The 21,509-nt window shown below is 37.2% G+C and overlaps 1 protein-coding gene across 6 annotated transcripts in view; it reads left to right on the top strand.

Moving 5' to 3' along the window:
• The window catches only part of RALYL (RALY RNA binding protein like), a 358,154-nt gene that overhangs the window by 331,564 nt on the left and 5,081 nt on the right, over positions 1-21,509 (top strand). For 5 of the 6 annotated variants that reach the window (XM_088055205.1, XM_088055194.1, XM_088055199.1 and 2 more), the window contains 2 exons: positions 4,087-4,200; positions 8,477-8,655. In XM_088055205.1, coding sequence (XP_087911331.1) covers positions 4,087-4,200; positions 8,477-8,655 — 293 coding nt within the window. The remainder of the gene's footprint in view (positions 1-4,086; positions 4,201-8,476; positions 8,656-21,509) is intronic. The other variant, XM_088055203.1, reaches the window with a different exon arrangement.

The following is a 21,509-nucleotide window of genomic DNA, read 5'->3' as shown; positions in this document are numbered from 1 at the left end:
TTTATATACTCTAAGCAGGACACCTGGGGCACAGAATGTATAATCTTTACATTTTATCTTTGTCATAACACTGCTTTAAAAGCCTGAAGTTCTTTCCAAGTGCTAACACAGACTCACAGAATGGATGAGTTTGGAAGGGACCTCTGGAGCTCCTCTGGTGCAAGTGCCCTGCAAAGCAAATTTCCCAGGACTGTGCCTCACCATGGGAAATAAAAATGAAATTCTCATGTTTAGATGAAACTTCACACTTTTTAATTTATGCCAAAGGTCTTTGGTGTGTCAGTGGGGTCTACTGAGAAGAGTCTGGCTTTGTCTTCTTCATTCTCTGTTGTACTGGGGAGCCCAGAGGTGGACACAGTCCTCCAGATGTGGCCTCACAAGTGCTAGGTAGAGTGATGTGCCACATTTGGCCGGGGAAAAGTCAATTTTCTTCTCAGTAGCTACTATGGGGCTGTGTTGTGAATTTGTGCTGGAAACAGCAATGATGACACAGGGATGCTTCAGTTACTACTTAGCTTACACAGAGTCAAGCCCTTCTCTGCTTCACCCCGCCCCACCAGTGAACAGGATGGGGGAGCACAAGAACTGGGAGGGGACACACCTGGGACAGGTGACCCGAGATGGCCAAAAGGATGTTCTAGATCATGGGATCATCAACAATAAATTAAGGGGCAGGGTGGCCAAGGCTTGTTCAGGGCATGTCAGTTGGTGTTTTCATTTACATTGCTTTTATTTCTTGGACTTTATTTCTTTCTCTGTTGTTTTCCTTTTTAATTATTATTATTACTATTATTATTATCATAATCATCATATTGTATTTCAATTAATAAACTGTTCTTATCTCAACCTGAGTTTTCTCACTTTTACCTTCATTATTTTCCTCCTCCCATCCTTCTGGAGGGAAGTGAGCAACTGTGTAGTGCTTAGCTGCTGGATGCAGTTAAACTGTGACAAAGAAAGAATCTGGCTCATGTTCAGCTTATTCTTCATCAGGGTCCTTCATAGTTTGTCTTTGGTAGTTGCTGCTTACCACAGAAATACCCACTACACTATAATTTAGAGTGTAATTTCTCTAGGAGAATAATTTTGAAGACTTGTACAATCCTCTTCAAGGTAAAACAATAAGCAATTCAAATAATTATGCCATCACAATGTTGGAAACAGAGAGAAAGTTTGGAACTTGTTCAGACTGGTTGAGATTTTTTTCTTTTTTCTTTCAGTTCTTTTTAGTGTTAACTTGAAGCAAATGACTCTATGATCATGAAATCATAGAACCATTTAGATTGGAAAAGACCTCCAGATCATCCAGTTCAGCCTTTAACTGATCACTACTTTGTCAACTAGACCATAGCACGAAATGTCAGCCAGTCTTTTTTTGTACGCCTCCAGGGATGGGACTCCCTACGCAGCCATTTCCAATGCTTAACAACTATTTCCATAAAGAAATTACTTCTAGCATCCAACCTGAATCTCGCCAGCTGCAGCTTGAGGCAATGTCCTCTTGCCCTATCACTAGTTATCTGGGAAAAGTGGACACCTCCCACCCATCTACAATTTCCTTTCAGTTTGTTGTCGAGAGTGATAAGGTCTCCCCTGAGCCTCCTTCTCTCCAGGCTAAACATCCCCAAATCCCCCAAACACTTCTCATATGAAATAGCTCCTTCCACCAGCCTCATTGCCTTCATTGTCCTTCTCTGGATACTCTCCAGCACCTCTCTCTTTCTTCAGCTGAGGTGCTCAGAACCAGACACAGCACTCAAGGTGTCTCACCAGTGCTGAGTACAGAGGGACAATGACTGTCCTGGTCCCGCTGGCCACACTAGTGCTGATACAGGCCAGGATGCCATTGGCCACCTTGGCCACCTGGGCACTTGAATCCTTGTAGTTCCTTCTGGAGCTATCCTCTTCACAGCCTAGTTTTTCCAGAGACACCACATGGAAGCCCCCTGTGCAGCAGACCTGAGTTGAACAGCAGCACTATGCATGTGCCTGTTTCCTTGTTAAACTCAGATGTGCAAATGTTTTCTGCTTTGCCTAGACTAGAAACAAATACCATTAGGCCCTTGCTGTGTGACTTCTGAGTCTGACATTTTGGGCCTGTCCAGCCTGCAGTTTGCCAGTCAAGGGAGCATCCCTGACACAACAGCTTGGCTGCACAGAGTGTGTTGCCAGCAGGCTTCATAGTGGGTTGCTGCCAGCACTTAGCATTCCCCATTGGAGCAGTTCACGCCATTTCACTCTGGATTCTGAGCTACCTTGCTACTCCAACATGCACCAGCCACTGCCCCTGGGGAAGCCATAACCTTCTAAATATATAGTTGTCAGAATCTTAATATTTTGTTTCTGATCTGTGGGAATGGAGAGTGACCCGTTATTTCTCTAACATTTTAAACCCTCACTCTATAAATACACAAAATAATTCCATCAAATACTGTATAGTATATAAGAGCCTAGCACAAAGGTTAGTTTTATGCTTTTTTCTTTAAGTCCTTGTGTTCATTCAATGTGAGACCAGAGGTTTCAGCCTATACTGTGAGATAATGAAATTTCTCAATATGAGCACAATTAAACAAGTGCATTACCACATATAGCATCCTGCTGCCTTTAGCTGACATTATATTATAATGCACATGGCCCAAACACTAAGATAAAAATCTTTGGTTTCAACCTCAGTGAATATGCTACAAGTTTGGAATAAGGCTAATTTGAAGCAAACACATGCTCATCAACTATCACTGAAGTAGGCAATAGCTTGTCTTCATGCTTTATCATCAGATTGAGCACTGAATACAAATCACCTGAGACACATGATAGCAGATATGGACAAGGATCAATGAACAGACCGATGCGGCAAGATGCAGCCAGAAGACCCTTTTGACAGAAAGAGAACATGTTCTTCTTCATAGCAGAACTTCCCTTTTGCCAGGCTCAATAAGGACCCTCCTATTGCGTGTATCCATGCTCTCCATACACACACCAAAGTCAATGCAATACTCCTACAGCAGTGGTGGAGGAGAAACACAGCTCAGTGCTTTTCCACCACCAGTCCCTCATGGTTATGGTCCATTTCTTCCCAAAAGAGTTATAACAGTGGCAGCTCTGTTGCTTACTCTGGTCCCTTATAAACTGTTTTATTCTCCCATGCTAGCACAGGGTTGCCATTTTCTCCTCGTGACCTTTTCCACATGATAGCCTAGCACAAACAGGGCAAGTGAATTTGATTGGACCACCTTCTGAGTATGCAACACGTTCTGATAATGCCAAAATAACGAGGTAATTTATGAGAGTTGCAGAGCTGTTTCTTTTGAAGCCAAAACACCTCCAAAGCAATTATTCCTTCTTAGGTTAGACAATGGGAGCACAATAATAAACAAAAATGAAGAGCAAGGCAATGCAAAAAAAGATTTGGAAACTTCAGCGAATAATTTATAGGTGATGTCTCCACATCCTTGGATGTCATCATAAAATGAAATATTTTCATATATTACCCATAGCTGGAAAACGCACAAGAAATTGGAGACTGAAACTGAACTGAAAGCTTTTGAAGCAAGAAAACGTGACACCTCTTGGATGAGTTTTTGACTGGAATATAACCTTGCATTCCTGGCTGCCCTAGCACTTACATTACCATTCACTCTTGCTGAGGAATACATAACTGCTACTGTAAAGGATCTTTTTATTATTGTCAGTATTACTGAAAAATAGTCCAGCAAAATAACATTGCAAGATTGTGATGTGTCTATCATATTTGAATTATTCTTTCACTATAGGCTGTTTTTAAGTAAAAGTTACTTGGATTTATGAAGACATTTTTGACATATTTTTCCTGAAATGATTATTACTGAGCAACACACCTCACACAAACTCTTGCCATTAAGGCTTAAAATCCTGTGGTTTTCTAGGATTCAGCATCTTTAGCTTACAATGTTAATTTTAAAAGGTAAATCTCTGAAAACATTGACAAAACTGAGGCAGTAGAATTTCTACTAGACAGAAAAGAAAAAGAGAACATGTTTTGCTTGGCGGGGGGAATATTACCACAAATATAATTTATTTCATGTTTTGCATTTTGCTTTCTTTCCACAGTGAAATCAGATGAGTTGCAAACAATCAAGAAAGAATTAACTCAAATCAAAACAAAAATTGACTCCTTGCTAGGGAGACTGGAAAAGATTGAAAAGCAGCAAAAAGCTGAAGCAGGTAGGTAAAAGCCATTTTTAGTGAAATGAATTAATTTAGAACCTCATTACCAGTCAAGCAAACAGACCGAAGAGAACGGAAGCTTTCTGAAATTTTGGTACTTAATATAGGCCTGAAGCAAGGTAAATAAAATCTCAGGTAGAACTACTGGGAGGATAGATTAATATTATTCACAGAACATGCATTATCATTTAAGAATTGTTTTTATGGTGTAGTAGGAAAAATAATCTTTCTAGTTCTTCTGGAGACAACACATCACTAAAAAACTGACTCAACAGAATTAAACCAGAAGTTTTTGACCATGGAGATGCTTGTCTTAGGTGCATTAGGGATTAACAGGTGGTTTATATCAAGAATTATTGTCCCAGCAATAGGCAATAGTCACAAGTTGAAGCAAGGAAAAAAGTTCTGTTTGATATAAGGAAAAGAGATGCAACTAAACAAGTATAGTGAGTTGACCAGAGAGACCATAGTGGCTGTATCCTTGGAAACATTCAAAATTCATTGGTCTCAGGATCCATGGACCTCGGCCAAAATTTGAGTTTATCCCTTATTTGAAGAGTGATTGCACTTGGAGAGACCAGAGATACTTTCCAGCCTCAGTTACTGAGTGAAGCTCTGGCCTCTTTGTAAAACTGGCCACACCTCCAGTTTAGCTCTTTTCTTGCTTAAAAGGTTTTGGTTTCAGGCATGCTTTGGGAATTTAAAAAATATCCAACACTACTTTATAATTTAAGTCATTGCAGTGTTCATTTTGTTACATGAATGATCTCACCTGGCAGCACTTTAAAGTCATTCTGAAAGTTATAAGGTTATATTTTCACCATGGTATATATAAAAACAATCTCAGTTCTTATGCCTGTCTGTGGTATTTTCTTTGCTATTTCCTTATAGATCACATATATATTTTTACAGGAGCTTTATACTAGTGAGTTGATTTCGTGAGAGTCAGCAGGGAAATGGAAGCCTTATCACATGAAAAACTCAATTATCTTTTTTTTACCCATCCATTCGGTGATAAAACCTTTTTATGAATTTTGTGTGAGATGTGTGAAAGAAATTCTGCCTCAGAACCCACAACTGCCTAGGTGTCTGGACAGTAGTCACTTCCATGAAGCCAAAAATCCATCAAGACACATAAAGAGAATTCCTTCAAGACTGTCTAAAACTGGGAATTAGTGGTTGGGGGTTACAAACCTGATGCAGTCAAAATAGGAATTTAGATCTGGATCCCTCCTGTTCTCAAGTAACTTAAAAAAAAAAAAAAATTGAAAAATAACCTACTTTTTCTTTACAATCATGTTCTAAGCTGACAGAAAGTCCCCCAGTTACAGTTTAATCTCACAGAGTTGAGGGCTAAGTCTAAGGTAAACCATTAGTAGACAGTGTGATTATCTCTTTCAGAAGAACTGTGCACAATATGTATTCATTAGATTCTATTTTGTTCTTTATGCAAGTTGGATAAACATTTGTATAATTGGTGAGGATGTAATTGCAAGGCACTCCATTGAATCACTTGTGCACTGAAATACTCTGACTGTGCATCTCTACCTTGGGGATCCTTTATAAAAAAATCCATTACTATGCAAAACAATCTGCAGATCATTGTACTTTGATATCAAATTTTCACTTTTGCTAAAGGACTGTGGTGATCTCATTTAAACAGAAATCAGGTCAAACACGAAAACATTGATTTGTACTGAGTCATAGTCTTAAGCTTTCTGAAGTAATGAATATCCTCAGATACTAAAAAACATTTTCAAAATATTGATGTTTGTTATTGATTTTCTAAAACATCAGGTGCAGAACTCATCTTTGGCGTATTCTTTGCCACTCATTGGAGGGTGTGAAGAGAAAAATACCTCAAAGATACCAGTAAGCATGGAACCCCATTTAAGTTTCCTGAGCTGATGAGGAGGGTTATGCAGTCTGGGTGATTAGCCTGCAGATCCAGAGAAATTTGTGCAAGCTACGTCAGTAGCTGAACTATTTTATTTAGATTGTCAGATGGGAGATGACTAGATGGTTTTGTTCCTTCTCTATGGTTTAGCAATGTTATTTCTTATTTTTCTCTGCCAGAATGTGTGGCCTCACTAAGACTGGGACCAGAGAGAGGATCTGTGTCTCATTTACATAAAGCAAAAATCAAGCCATCATCTTGCTCTTGGTTTTCTAGGTGTGACTTGCTCTCCTGAAGAATATTGAATTTTTAATCCTAAAAGTTGTTACATTTGGAGGAATGTGATACTACAGGCTGAACAAGCTCAGTGCATAAATTGGTTACTGCTCTACAGCTTTATGAAAACTCTTCTTACAGTAACAGCTGATAGTCTGGCTTTTTCTATTATGAAACTCTAACCTTTCCAATAGTGTAGATTATAGAAAATAGGATTTCCTATACATAGGAAAACTGTAGAAATAGCTCCTTTGTTTGCAAAAATCTGAACCAGGAAGCTGGGAATAAGCTGCTCTGACATGAAAAGAAAATTGTTAATGAATATTCTTCCTGTAATATTAGAGATTAAGCTCTAATTAGGCTGAAAGCTAGGAACTAAAGTTTAGCTTCTCAAAACAGCCCTAAAGAGATGGTACTGAGATGGTATTTTAGCCTCCTTTGGAGAACCCAGTCTACGTTCTCATTAAGACAATTAAGTAAGTGACCTAATTTTTGAACAGCTGTACGTTAGAAGGTTTCCCATTTACATGTATTGTCTATCAATTCAGCAACCTTGTTTTTAAAAGCCTTAACTAAAATTCAGTTGTCATTGCTAGAGCTGAGTAATTTCAGAAGTGGCTTAAGACAAGAAGTAGTAGGGTCAGACATAAAAGGCGCAGGTGATTCAATCCATATTTCCTTGTGCATAAGGCAAGTAACACGATCACCTATAGCTAGCATGGAATTGTATGGAGCACCTTACCAACAGAAGATAAAGCTCCATGGGCTGAATATTCTGCTAATACATGTGACTATGGTACTGTTGAAGCAGCTGTCTAATTGTCTAATTGTATTTTTTAAATCTAAGAATCTTTCTAAAGACATTAGGTGACTGAGGGAGGAAAGCTTAATTTTTCTATTTCTTCAGTAAGTGAGGTTGAAAATGAGGAACTAAGGACTAATGAAGACTAAAGAGATGAATGTAAGTGGCAAAATAAATGTACAGTCAAAAGGTAAAACAAATGTCTTGGTTTAAGACTGTGGAAGAGAAAAATGTAATCAAATTTGAATAATATGTGTAGCTGGTAATAACTTCATAATATATAGAGCTTCAAGATGATACTTGATTCATTAGTTGTCCAAGATAAGTAATGAACTACTAGTATTTCAGAGCAGTCTCACAAAGGAAGAAATATTTTGTTCTAGAAATTCTGTCATTGATCACCCTCAGATCGAAAAGACGTAGTTTTTCTAGCTGCATGCAACCAATTCTCTGGCCTCATTCACTTTGAGTACATGAAGTTTTTCATATAAATTCCTGACATGCATAGGAATAAGACTCTGTTCCTTCCAAAAATTCTTCTAGCCAGTCTGTCTCTGTCATTCTTCCATCAATCTTCCTCTGGATTTCTGGAGTTCCTCAGCATATCCAGGAGTTTCACAACACCTAGTCACAACAATGCAGCTACCCTCATGAAGTCAACCAGAACAGATTCTTCAGGCCTCCATGGAAATAGTCTTTCTTTTCACCATTTTGCAGAAAATAGAGGAAGCCAATATTTGGTTGATTGGAAGGGGGCATTCTCCAGTTACATCAGCACGTTATACCAGTGAGGAATAATGGATACTTTACTCCATAAAAACATGTTTACTTGTCTAAAAGGATTTATTGATTACCTGTATGGCTGTTAAGATACATTCACAGTAAATTCACACAAAATTCTTGTTCATTTATTGGAAATTAACAACCTTCTGCTTCTCTGAGCATAGATATTTATGTACTTCTCATTGGCTGCACATGAATAAACATCTGGTGACTATGCCAATTGGATTCCAAGGCAAAGTCAAGTACAGAAAATCAAGAAGCTGGATCTATTGGTAAATCAAGCCTTCATCCACTGCATGGTATAGATGGGGTACATGACCATATTGATATTGTGATTTACTTGATTGCATAAATTTTTGAAAGAAAACTTTTCATATTTGCCTGATAGACATCACACAGAATATCACAAAGCTAGCACATCTGAAGATGGAAGCTTGGGTTTCTTCTGCAGAGCACTTTCCTTTGCCACCAGTAGGAAAGATTACTGAATCTCTAGAAGTATGTTTTCCTTACAGAAGCTCAAAAGAAACAAATGGAAGATCATGCTGATTTGATTCAAGAGGAATGCATATCAGAGAATGCAGATAACTCTACGGAAGAGCCAATTGAAGGAGGGCCAGATGCAGATGGGGATGGAGAAGATATGACTGATGGGATAGAGGAGGATTTTGATGAGGATGGCAGCAATGAGCTGGTAAGGAATAATCATGACATGTCTGTCTATATGGTTCCTACAAGTAACCACAAAGAACCAACTGTCTGGATTAACAAAATAAGCTCACAGCAGCACTGTGATGTTCTGTACCTAGTGCCTACACCTATACTCTTCACACACTGTAATATCAATTAAGCATAGGAACCTCTGAGGAGAAACAGGAAAAATACATTTTACTACATTTGGTGATTTTAGAAAGGAAATAAAATGTAGCTTAAATTGGTTTACATTTATTATTTTACATATGTAGAAATGTAGTGTGCTATTTTTTCTTTTCCTTTTTAACTGCTGCTTTTCAAAATTAAATAAGATTCTATAATGGTGAACTTTTTCATTATTAAACCTGTGCTTTCCATAGTCCCGAGTTTCTATCTTCCATCTGTATGTTCTGCAGGCTGTATTGGCAGATACAGATTTTTTTGATAGAAGGACTCTTCCTTAAGAAATGTTTGGGTTTTCAGCCTGAGGCTGCACCTTTCATGAAATACCCATTATGGTGCTAAACTCCAAACTTCTTCTGGAGCAACATTAAAAAACATTTGGAAAGTCAGATTTATACCTTTCTATGCATTCTTAATAAGAATGGAACCGTCACAGTGGTTTAGCCTCTGTAATACTATCCCTCTCTTCCTAATTTTCTTATTCTGCTTTACTTTTGATGCTCATTGTCATTGCTTGCATTTAAAAAAAATATTTAATCATGGGTATACAGTAAAAATCTTTTAGTGAAGCAGCAGAAGTCAGTTAGCAAGGGACCCGGCAGAATCAGCAGGTCTGGAGTAACAGGGCATGTGAATAACCAGTGGTTTGTACTGCTTACTGCAGATGCTGTTTAAACCTACCTGTAATTCTCAGGTTTTTGTCCTGTTAACCAGCCCAAGACTCTCTTAAATTTCTGTATCACAAATAACATTATTCACAGAAAAAGCTACTAAAACCTGAATTCCCTCATCTTTTTACATGCAATGTAGAACAGACAACATTATCTCCTTTTCTTAAAGAGACAGGTTCTCCTCTTCAGATATGAGGGATGTCTGTGAGAAGCTGTCACTCTGAATTTGTAGGGAGTTTAATTTTTTTAATTAATAAATACTTTTCAATATAATCTCCCACCACAGCTGATACCTGACCAGATGAAGTGATTTTAGCAATAAGGGTGGCCATAGTTTAACAAGAATGGTGGGTTTTGCACTAATTAGGCACCAGACTCCCCATTACAGACAGCTAAGCGAGGATGTTAACATACAGTGCATTAGACTCTGATCACTCAATGCTGTCACTTCACCCTGTGGATTTGACATATATAGAATATGTCCACACTATATGACACAAAAGGTAGAAGAATTTTTTCATCTATCAAAGGCCTCAGCAGGAGGAGCTCTATAAAGCAAGCAGCACAGGAAGAATGAATTAGCAGTGAAATCTGGAATTGGCACAACCACATTTGCTCACCACTGCTTCCAAGTTAAAAAGCCCTTCCAAGATTCATGTTATGGAATTAGTTGCAGACACAGTTCCAATGACAGCTCAGAGGTCTGACACACACATCTAAGGCATGGTGAGGAACCAGCTCCAGTTTCTCTGCATGTCATCACTAAGTGCATGACTTCTGGGAGTAGGTGGCTCACTGCACATGGAGAGTGGCGTCCTCTGCATTGCATCCTGGCATGACTGGCATCCCCCCATCCCAACATGATGGTAGCAAGGAAAGGCCAAAGGAGAGGACTTCTGTGCATCATCTCAGTCAGGTGCAGCCTGGTGTAATGCCAGAGCAGTGGAGGCAACTAGCCTCACACCTTCCCAAAGGCTGGGACCCTCTAGCTGAGAAGCTGGCAATACTGTAGACTTTAAAGCTTAAAACTAAGATTGCCACTGAGGTAAAATCCCTGTCCTTTTTATCCTCCCTTGCCATTTCCATCAAGTTTTGGAAGAGGCTACTTCACGTTAGTTTTCCTCCCTGCTGCAATGTGATAATAACAATTTCTTCCTTTTGCAAAGCCGAGAGAGATTAGTGAATGCAAAACTGCAATGAATAGGATAAATGATTGCTCAGTAAAGGATTGCTACAAAATCTCAGGGCTTGGGTGTTTTCCATGGAAAGGCAATTATAAATTGAATTATGTATCTTGCCCCTATAGTTTTCACCCAAACAGTCAGCAGTATTGGCCTGTACTTATGATATGAAGATGGTAGTTTTTAATGCATATTGTAATTTAGACTGTTTTATACTGACATATTTATGTAGATATACTGGCCAATTCCCATAAACTTTAGTTTCTACTCCAACCATTGATAGTTCTGTAAAGGGGAGGACAATAACAATTCTACCGAATATATAGTGAAAACTCCTGTAGGAATACTTGGGAATTCAGTCTGCTTCTACCTATTCTTTGTCCTCTTATCTGAAATTGCCCTCTGTCTTTTGAAAAGTAAAGTAGATATGTAAGCTTGTTGTAAAGCATGTCCTAACAGATGTTGTTATTCTGTTTTATAAAAGCTAAGTTATTTAGGAAAGAAAGCTGAGAGCAAATATTTAATTTTGGAATAGAGCCAGTTACAAATCTTTTGAGAAAAAAAAAAGAAAGGTTAAGAATTAAACATGTTAAATGTGACAACAGTAACAAAAACTTTCTACATAAGAAAAATGTTGCTATTTTATGTAAAATAGTAACATTGGACTTGGAATTAAAAATCCTCTAAAAGGCTTTTTTAAAATGTTACAAAAATATATTCTATTCTATTCTATTCTATTCTATTCTATTCTATTCTATTCTATTCTATTCTATTCTATTCTATTCTATATAAAATGTTATAATGTTTTCCAAATATAGAGCTAAAGGAATTTAAGACAATGATTAAGAAAATATTTCCTTTCACCACTAAGACCAGCAGAGGAAACAGAAAAGTATTTAAACAGGCAAAGCTAATGTCCTGAAGTCATTTCAGCAGGAAAATTTAGCTGTGAGTCCACTAGCATGAAAAATATTAATAGAGGGAAAAAGGAAGATTACTTAAATTTACATATTAACCCATAGTGAGTTCTTCAGATTTATCTGTAAATCTTCTGCCAGGTCATTTCCCAAAACCTGCTGCAGATTTGCTGAACAGAAATCTGTTTTCCTAAGGCTGTCAATAAAGGGAGATATTAAACAAGGTCACACCCACTGCCAGGGTCCAGGTTCTGCAAGAATAGAGCATCTGAATCCATATATGTGGGTCACCATCTTTGCAGCAGAGGACTGAAAAATATATTTCTTTCTTTATTTCTAATTCTAACTTGGAAAGGAAGTGACTACGTAGGATTTATGCTGTGGGTTTAGGTGGTAGGATCAGTTCACTGTCCATTTGAAGGAACAGGTTACTGCACATTAACTGAGTGATGGGCAGCCTTCAGTCTAGACCAGCTGTAAAGAAAGATGCAGTCTGAGTTAAGTCAAGCATGGATTTAAGAACTCTTCAGCCTCTTCAGTTGTCTGCCTGGCTGCACACACAAAACATCATACTCGACAGCTGAACATCTTCTTCATCCACAATCTAGACGAGGATGTTGTTCAACCTTGCATCGTAATTTTCTATGACTAAAGACATGGCCACAAACAGTCATTATGGCTCAGCTAAAGTGTGAAAAAGCTTTACGCAGCAATAACTTGATTGCTCATCTGAACTCCAATTCGAGACATGATGCATTTGAAGCACCTGCTGCAGTCATCAAATATCACCTCTTGAGAAAGTCTCTTTTGTACTATTTGCTCAAAAGTGTCTCTCAGTAAATGTCTCCAGTGTTCCAGACACTTAGAAAAATTCCAAAAGAACTTTGCTGCATTTTTATACTGAAGAGTTCTTCAAAAGGTGATCTCAGAAATATGATCCATCTATGTATGAATACACTAAAGAGTTGGATTCAACTTGCTCACTGAAGTGTACCATAAGCTTTCATCCATATGCTCTCACATGGCCTCTCACTCCCACCTGTACAAGGGCATGCATATTTTGTAGGTTTATATATATAGAAACGAGAAGAACAAATAGCTGGTTATCCCAGATTTTACTGGACCCATAATTCAGGCTTTCATTCCACTCCTAACATTGTATAGTTTTTAGTAGCAGTGAACTTAAAATTTCTGTGTTCCCTCCTTGTGGATTCCTTTTAGTTTAAACTCTCCTTCAACGGTGCTGTGAAGAAAGCAACACACTGTTGCAACACTCATCCTATTTTATGGAAAGCAGGCTCCCATGAAGAAAGATCTTCATTTTCACTAAATTAAGTTCATACACAAATCACAAACAGGTCACAAATTACCAAAACACAAATCTCCAGTGATATCAAGCAGGTTTTGTGTGTCTACCATGGCTTTAAATTGTAAGTGGTGGGAGGGAAAACAAATAACATTTTCTCACTCCTGTGGCTGCGCAGGGGAGAACAGAAAAATTACCTTTGCAACATGGTCCTACATGTAATTACATTTGAGAAGCAGTTGGTCCTCAATCCCTTTATAACAAGACCCTTCTTACTAGAAATAACATTAATATTGTACAGCCTGGCTGAAAGATTGAAGGAAGAACATTTCTGAATTAGTGTTCCTAATGGTTCCCTGATTTAGCACATGGACAACCCAGTGCAGACCCAGAACATTCCATATATCTTCTCTGAACTTGTTTTAAAGGGTGTTAATCAATCTTTGAGGCAGCACTGATCAAGTCATTGTGATCCACTTGTAAATAAAACAGGTAGCTACAAGTTACTTCACTTGAAGCCTGAAGTACTATAGATTTGTGAAAAAAACAAACAAAACAAAACAAAACACCTTTAGCCAATGGTTAATAAAATACCAACAAAATAATTAACTGTAATGAATTATACACAAGCCCTCATAGTCGTATTACATTGCCTGAGAATTATAGTTCCTATCAAACTGTCAGCCTTTCATAGTAAATGACTATAATAGTAATAGCATGGTAGTGGTTCAGTAGTTGAGCATTCAGTACAGCAAACTGTTTCCTGGTAGAGTATGTGATGCAAATACAGTAGATTTATGGTGTCATAACTCAGATCAGACACTGGTTAGTGCTTGGTTGGAATTTGAAGCATATATTCACTATCACAGCATTGTTTTATGCTGGTGTAGCTGTGCTAAAAGTAATGAAGCCAGACAAGCATTATTAGATGGAATTTCCACAATAATGAGTCAACTTTAATGAGATGTCTAAAGAGGCTTTTTTATTAAATTATTTTAGAACCAAAGATACAGAGACTATAAAAGGCCCAGTTCTGGTTACAATGTAGATTTACAGCTGTTATTTCATCAACAATTATAGTTCCCTTTCTATTAAGTATATTTCAGTTGTATTTATCTCTCAAAGGTATTTGATTTCTTACTCTTGTCCTTTTCTCCACCTCCACACTGCATGTTTTCAGTAAGTTTCTAATATCTGATAGAGAATAATGTTTCAAATATTAATACCAGAAACTGCCACAGACATAAAACTCAGGATAATCCTCTTGCCGCACTGGTTTTCATTATGCAAAAGTAAAGCCATTATGATATAATAATAGCTATATTTCTTGTAGGAATTGATGCAATTACCATTTAAATCAACTAGAACCAACTAGTGCTGTGGCCTAAGGTCATCAAAAACATTTCCCTCTTGTCACAAATGCATGATTTAGATTGCTGGCAGGTTCACTATCAAAGATATTAACTAAAGTGGTTTTAATATGATGTTATAGAAGAGTAACTTAGCCAAGGTTCAGTGGCAAGGTTCACTGTAGTATTGTATGGCACAATCATTTGAACAATGATTCAAAACCACCAAGGCACAAATCTGAGTTACCAAAGCACAAATTATAGTTATGATCTAAAAGGTTTTGTAAAATATCAGTCACTTCTCAAACATTTGCCATTGGTAAATGGTCTCTCTGCTTCAAGAAGTGACCTTGCTCAAGGTGCCAGCTCAAGGGGAGGCCACCACCAAGCAGTCAGGCTACTCAGCTGTGAGGGCTCAAAGGAGGCTCACTTAGGCTGTCAGATAAGTGGAATAAAGTGGCTGGATTGTAATCAAATTGCATGCAATGGAAAAGATAGGCACAAGACTCCTTGTACCCACAACTTTCTTTGTTCCTTGATAAATGAGACTAAAAAGCTGCCAGCTGTTCATGTGTTAATTACATGATAAGTGTCCAACACCACTCATATCAATGCTCCCTGTGCCAGTCTTTGCCTTCGTGGGTCTTCAGGGAACAGATTGCAACTAGAGGCTTTCTTGGCTGTCTGGGCTATGGCTCAGGCCTTTACCTCCTTTGGAGTCTGAACAAAATTGCCACTAGTTTGGTTAAGGGGTTGATTGTATGCATCACATCCCTTCTATAAGTAGCTAAAGGAAAATTAATTTAATAGCAAATCTGTATGAAACTTTGAAACTTTCTTCTCTTTAATTATTTTGTATGGAATTCAACAATGAAAATACTCAGCAGAAAGTAAAATAAAATCTGCAGAACTAAAATTTGTCTGATGAGTTTCATCAAATTTAAGCCCAGTTTTGCATATTTCAAATAGAAAGATCAATCAAATATGTGACTGTGTGATAGTATTGACAGTACTTAATTTATTGCAATTAAACTAGATTTTTCATTGTCCATTTAGATGCATGTTTCTTCATGCCATAGAATCAGGGCAGACAAGACTGACTCTTCTATTATCAGCCAAATTAGGCTGATTAGGCTTGTTAAAAAGACCAGTAGCTATTCTGACAACTTGCAGCTTTCTGAGTTCATTTGTACCGGATACCACTTAGAACATAAAGGACAAAACTTCTAATTTATGGCAATGACTGAAGCAATGTTGTTCCAGAAATCTTATTCGGCTTACTTTAAAAATCACTAAGATCATGCAAAATTTTGTCTTTTCTATTGCACTTACGATTCATTGAAATCTTGCATTCACTGTCAGGGGAACATGATGTTCTTCATTCCTAAGACAAATGAATAGGTAAAATATTGTGTTCACTAGATAAATATCAGTGAGGGATGTTTGTACTTGAGCAACCTAAGAAAGTCATTAGGGGCACCATACCTGACAGATACTAATTTCTTGTACCTTTCAAAGCTGTAGTAAATCTAATAACCTGTGAGTGAAAAAATGGGGAAAGTAATAAAAGCATGCCATGAAATCAAAAATTGTAAGAAACATCCTGGCATGCCCTTTTGTTATATTTAATATATGTAGTAGCATAGTAGACATGTTTGCAGCTCACCCACTGTTACATGAATCATTGGAAAGACGTTGCCACTGGCCCCTCCTCCCCATTTTTCCTGGCAGTCAATTTATCAGAGGAAGATTTCCTAAGTGGTGTTCAGTGTTTTAACCAGGGTACTGGTTTATGGCTGACTACATAATGTTTTTCTAATTATTATTTAAATCCAACCCCATACATATCACCTGGGAACCTGCAGAAAACGCAGGCAATGTTATTATGAATTTTGTGTCTCTTTCTACTGGATTTTCCCACCTGTAATTGCATTTTTGTAAAACAAATAAGGAAACTAATTTTATTGAATTCAGATCTATTACTCTGGGTCTGCTCTATATTACTTAGTTCCCAGTTTAAAAATCCTTAAATCTTAAAATGATAAAACTTTTAAAACATTGTAATGTAAATAATAAAATTAATTTACAGACATTAGAATCTTACAGATTTGATAAAAAAGAGCTTGAAAATAATGGGTTTTCTCTTCTGTTTATCTCATTTTTAAGCAAAGTGTGTGGGATCAGAAATTTTGGGTCCTGTTCTCAGCTTTGACCCATGTGGTAGGCAATGTGTCTCAGAAGATTGAATGTGCAGGTAGAATTAGCACCTCTTTCTGAGGTCAGACCAACAGGTGCCTTTCTTTGGCATGGAAGAAAAGACCCAGTATTCCCAATAATTTAAACTTAGAAGAAGTTATATGCTTTCCAGTAAAGAAAAATGTCTGTGGAACAGGAAATATATTCTTCAATGATTCTGTTTTATTTTTTCAGTTGCATCCTGCCATCTGTCTTGACTTGCCTGAAGTCTCAGTCAACATTTAATAAGATAATCATGGTGCTTGTTAATTCTGAGGCAGCAAATATTTAATTTTGATGGTTCAGGTTCTATCAAAAGAAAAGCTACTTTTTCTCCAGTTTAAAAACTAAACAAAACCACATATCAATCAGTGAATTTAATCAGAGGTAAACAATGCTCTCAGATCAGGCCAAAAATCCTCTTAGACGTGTAAACTAAATACTTGCCTAAATGATATTAACTCTTCTTTGATATAACATAGTTGACCTTAATATTCAGTATTAGTAGCCTCATTCTCTTTCAGTCTAAGTAGATCAGAAATAGCTCCACAAATTTTGCTGGCCCAAAATTTACGAGCATATAGGCAATCTCTGAGTGAAGTGCAGAAACAATGACAGCCAAACACCTACCACTTAGATGCAAACCTGGATCCCTTTCAAGTGAGGATGATTTAGAAGTTATCCTTCTAAAAAATATCACAGTGTTTTTGCTGTACCTTATGGCTGAAAAAGAAACATCAGTAATTTATTGAAGAAACTCAACACTTTAAATAAGACTGATTTTGGTTTCCACCCATGAACATTTTTGCCAATGTAATTTTAACTAATTCTGGTGGAGTGGCCCTTTGTTTGCTTCCCTGTACTTTGGCTGACTCCAGTAAAATTTGGGTGACTTGTTGAAGGAGCTGCACTGGTTTTTGTTCCCCCATCATTTACAACCAACAGCTCCCATCTGTGCATAGAGGGAATAACCATTGGAACAGTAACCTAGAACAGATACCAAAGCAGCAGTATGAGGTGTGTTAGGAAAGCAGTGGATGGGAAGGGGAACACTGGTGTTTTATAGGCCATCACTGGGACACAGAAATCCTCTGGAAAAACTCAGGCCAGCCATTGGGTCTGTGCTATGGATGTGAGTCTATCAGCTTAATCATCAACTTCTAAGATTTAACAGAAATTGAGCAATTGTCATGCGTCACACAATTTTTCCTGGTGTGTTAGTCTTTGAAAATAAACAGCTTTAGTTCCCCTAGAAAACACTCATTTCACAGGCTTTATCAGTAACCCTGAACATCAAAAAATGCTGAATGGAAAACTCTCAGAGGAAACATTTTTCTCTTGAAATTCTTAACTTAAGTAAAGAAGTGCAAACATTGAAAAGCCAAAAGATTGTTATTTTTCCATACTAAATGGCAGAAATTGTAAATTATTTTATTTTTTTTTAATACAAATTGCAGTGCCACTACAGCTAGTGACCCAATTATTCCAAAAGGTCTCAATTTTTTTAGAAAACATAAATGTGTTACTAAGAAAATTTTCTGCATGATTACTATCAAAACATGAAAGGCAGATTGAATTTATCCATACATAGTCATTTACACACCTCAGAAAAGGGAAGTTATTTAGAAGGTGATAGAACTGTAATTGCCATTTCACCAAAAAAAGCAATCAGTGAGAATAAAACAAGGTCAGTCTGCCAAAATGAAGATTTGGAAGTTAATCAAATACCAGTTTAGTTTGTCATGCTGCAATATGTGTCTGAAGTTTCCAATTTGTTGTCACTATTGAGTTCTAAAATTACACTACAGTTCTGTAGTCTTTCAAAATGAGCAAAGTCTTTTCTAGACCAAATAAATACGAAAGAAAAGGCTAAATTCTTCTCTGCTTCCTCTTTGCAGGGTTATAATAATCCTCTCTCAGCTATTATGAGATTCTGCACCATTTGCAGACCATGATTTTACCCCAAGCCCAACATTTGCTTTGTAACTTTTATTTTAAATTTAATGTCTCTTGAAATCCTCATAAAACCAAAATATTATATACTACTGTACACTGTACATTCAACTAAGTATTAGGCAGGAAAATACAAATAAAAAACTATTTTAAGTAGCACCATCTTTTATTGCCATTTCCACCTAGATCACACTCCCACAGCAAGACTTTCACAGACGACAGTTTTAAGCAGATGTCTACATCCTGTGTATTCAACAGACCGTCTTAATTCATTTTACTGTCACCATTTAAATATTCCTTTTGCATTGTTTGTCTCATTCCACTCCTACTTCCCATGATACTCTGGGCTTTCCCAATATCTCTGTCTCACGCTTTATGCTTCCAATATCTTTTTCTAGTAGTCTCTCTGTCCCTCCTTTTTTTTTTTTTTGTGTCATTCCACCTGGTTGTTCAGTTGAGTAAAACTTCTGCCTCCAAATACCTGAAAAATCTCCAGTTATTAGACAGAACACTCCTCATCTCAATACAATTGCCTACAATTATTTTGCCTGGAATGGGTGTCCTTTAGTTTTCAATACCTATCTAAACTCTAATTTGGTAATAGTGAGAAAGTTTATTAGGTTCTTTCTACATAATTACTTTGGGACAATTCTTGTAAGCTCCTACTTTCATTTACTTTAAAACACACTTCTTAAAATGTAGACATATTAAATGGCCTCAGGGTACAAGTTTTAGTAGTTCCTTTATGCATTAAACTGTGTGTTCAAATCTGCACCCTTGGCATTAGTAGGACAGAAACTTTTGCCTTGGGCATTAATACTTATTGGACCACCACCTCACACTAGAGAATTCCTACTCCTCATATGAAACAGAGATTAATTCAGTAGGAATTTTAGTCTACAGCTTTTTTACACCAACCTGTAACTTAAAAGCATCTCCTCTATGGTATTAAGGATGATAAAATACAGTACTTACTGCAAATCATGACAGGACTCAGTTGGACTTGCTTCTCATGGAACAGGCAGCATCCCAAGAAGCAGAAAACACCCAGGGATCTCCAATGAGAGCCATTCCCCTGAGAATTTGCTATGAATATCCACTTATATGCAGGCATAAATGAAGATGGAGCATTTTTTTCTCTGCTTTATTTGGCACTGGATCCCAAGAAGGTGTTGAGCATCTCTCAAGGCACATTGGTATGGGCTGAGGGAACTCTGTGGACAGCATCATGGAGGCCTTACTGCATTTGGATTGGCTTTATCAGCCAAGAGGGAACAGGAAAGGGAGTTTGGTGGGAACATAATTTCACCATGGAATAGCAACATGGGTGCATTCTGATAGGGCTATCTTATTCTTCCTGCTGATTTTTATTGGACAAACAAGTGAAACAGAGAATTTTAGTACAAAGATAGAAGTTTGTTTTCACTGATGACTAAAACAATTATTCTCACATGTACTCACATAAGAACTAACACTTCAAAGCAATTAAGCTGTTCACTGAACAGAAAAATGATTCTGTAATTTTTTAGCAATTAAAGTATGATTGACAGAATCTAAAACATAATGATTAGGTTTCATCATTTGAAGAAAGATTCAAAGAAGGTGAAACTGGTCCTTTTATTTATCCTTTAATATTTATCAAGCTGTACAATCCCTCTATTTGTTAAATGCAGTGAATATTCTATCATTAGTTCATTATAAAAAATTTTGCATTAGTGCCATTGTTACGTTTTTCATGTTTTACAAGGGTTAATTAAAACTGAGAGCAGCAAAAGTGTGATGCACATTCACATTCCCCTGCTCACACCTACTGAACTGAGCATTTACATTTCATATGGGGGCATTAAACTAAACCACCTATATGACTGTTACTGAATTAGAGATTTGATGCTTTAAATCAAGGGACAAAATGCAAGGTGCACCTCAAATGAACACAGCTGTGAAGTCAATGTGATAGCTAATACAAATTCAATGCTTCTTGGTAAGCTCTGCTTGTTCCTTGTGGTTTTCCACTGATGATGAAGAATGCTGTGTAAAAGCCAACAAAAGTGCATGTCCCCATGGTACCTTACAGATATAAACTATGGTGTTTTGCACTCAGAGTGAGTACCTGCTTAAGAGAAAAGGAGGATATTGTCTTGAGTTAGACATAACAAATAAACAGAATAGCAGCTTGCATTACTACTTACTGTACTGCACTATGGTTTTTCTCATTTTACATAAATTTCTAGATCAATAATGGCTAACTAAGTTTTGGCTATTTTGTTGTGTTTGTTTTGCTTTTTTTTTAAATGCCTGCTCTGCAACAGATTCCATTTTTCACCTCTTTGGCTGTCCAGAAAGTGCATTTCATAATCAAAAGAAATTGTTAGAGATGAAACTATGACTATGTTATCCTTGAGGACATAAGAGCAGCATCTGTAGACCTGGATTCAGAATTCTCAGTTGTACAGATAACAGTACTAGGAGTGAGCATTAGATGTAATGAGAGCAGTTGTGGTACAATTGCAGTTTGAGGTTTGAGCACAAGTATGAGGGCCAGCATTGGGCGTGAAAGGACAGTGTACCTGCTGCATTTTAATGTAACTGCTGTTGTTTTGCAGAAAGTGATATATGGCAGTCACATAACCTAATGTCAAAACATAGTCAGACACCAGCAGAAACCTAGAAAGCATCAAGTCTCCTATTCAAGATGAGTCTGCAAGAGAGAGATGTGCAATTTTACCAAGCAGTGGTTGGCAATAGCTTCAGATGCCTCTATTACAGTTATTAAACTGATAATGGGTTTTTCTAGCAAGGAAAAAGAGACAGGAAAGTAAGAGAAAGGATACTTGAGGCTTTGGGTTTCAAGTTCACATGTAGGTGTGAAGCATCATCTATCCATCCTCTTTTTAGCTGCATTTTCTGAGAGTTTCTAAGATGAACATTATCCTAAAAGCCATTCAGAGCAAAGGATATTTTAAAAACTGATGCATTTTGTCAGTTTAATGTCTTTCATATATTTTGAATGCTCTTATTGCTTATAATTATTGTGGGGTAAACCATATGGTGAAGTCTGTA

The sequence above is a fragment of the Pseudopodoces humilis genome, chromosome 1 (genome assembly GCF_049639895.1).
Source record: "Pseudopodoces humilis isolate 2021_Gansu_Grassland_sample_001 chromosome 1, ASM4963989v1, whole genome shotgun sequence".
Classification (NCBI taxonomy): domain Eukaryota; kingdom Metazoa; phylum Chordata; class Aves; order Passeriformes; family Paridae; genus Pseudopodoces; species Pseudopodoces humilis.
Note: the sequence above shows the minus strand (reverse complement) of the source record. Positions and strands in the feature narration are given on the sequence as shown.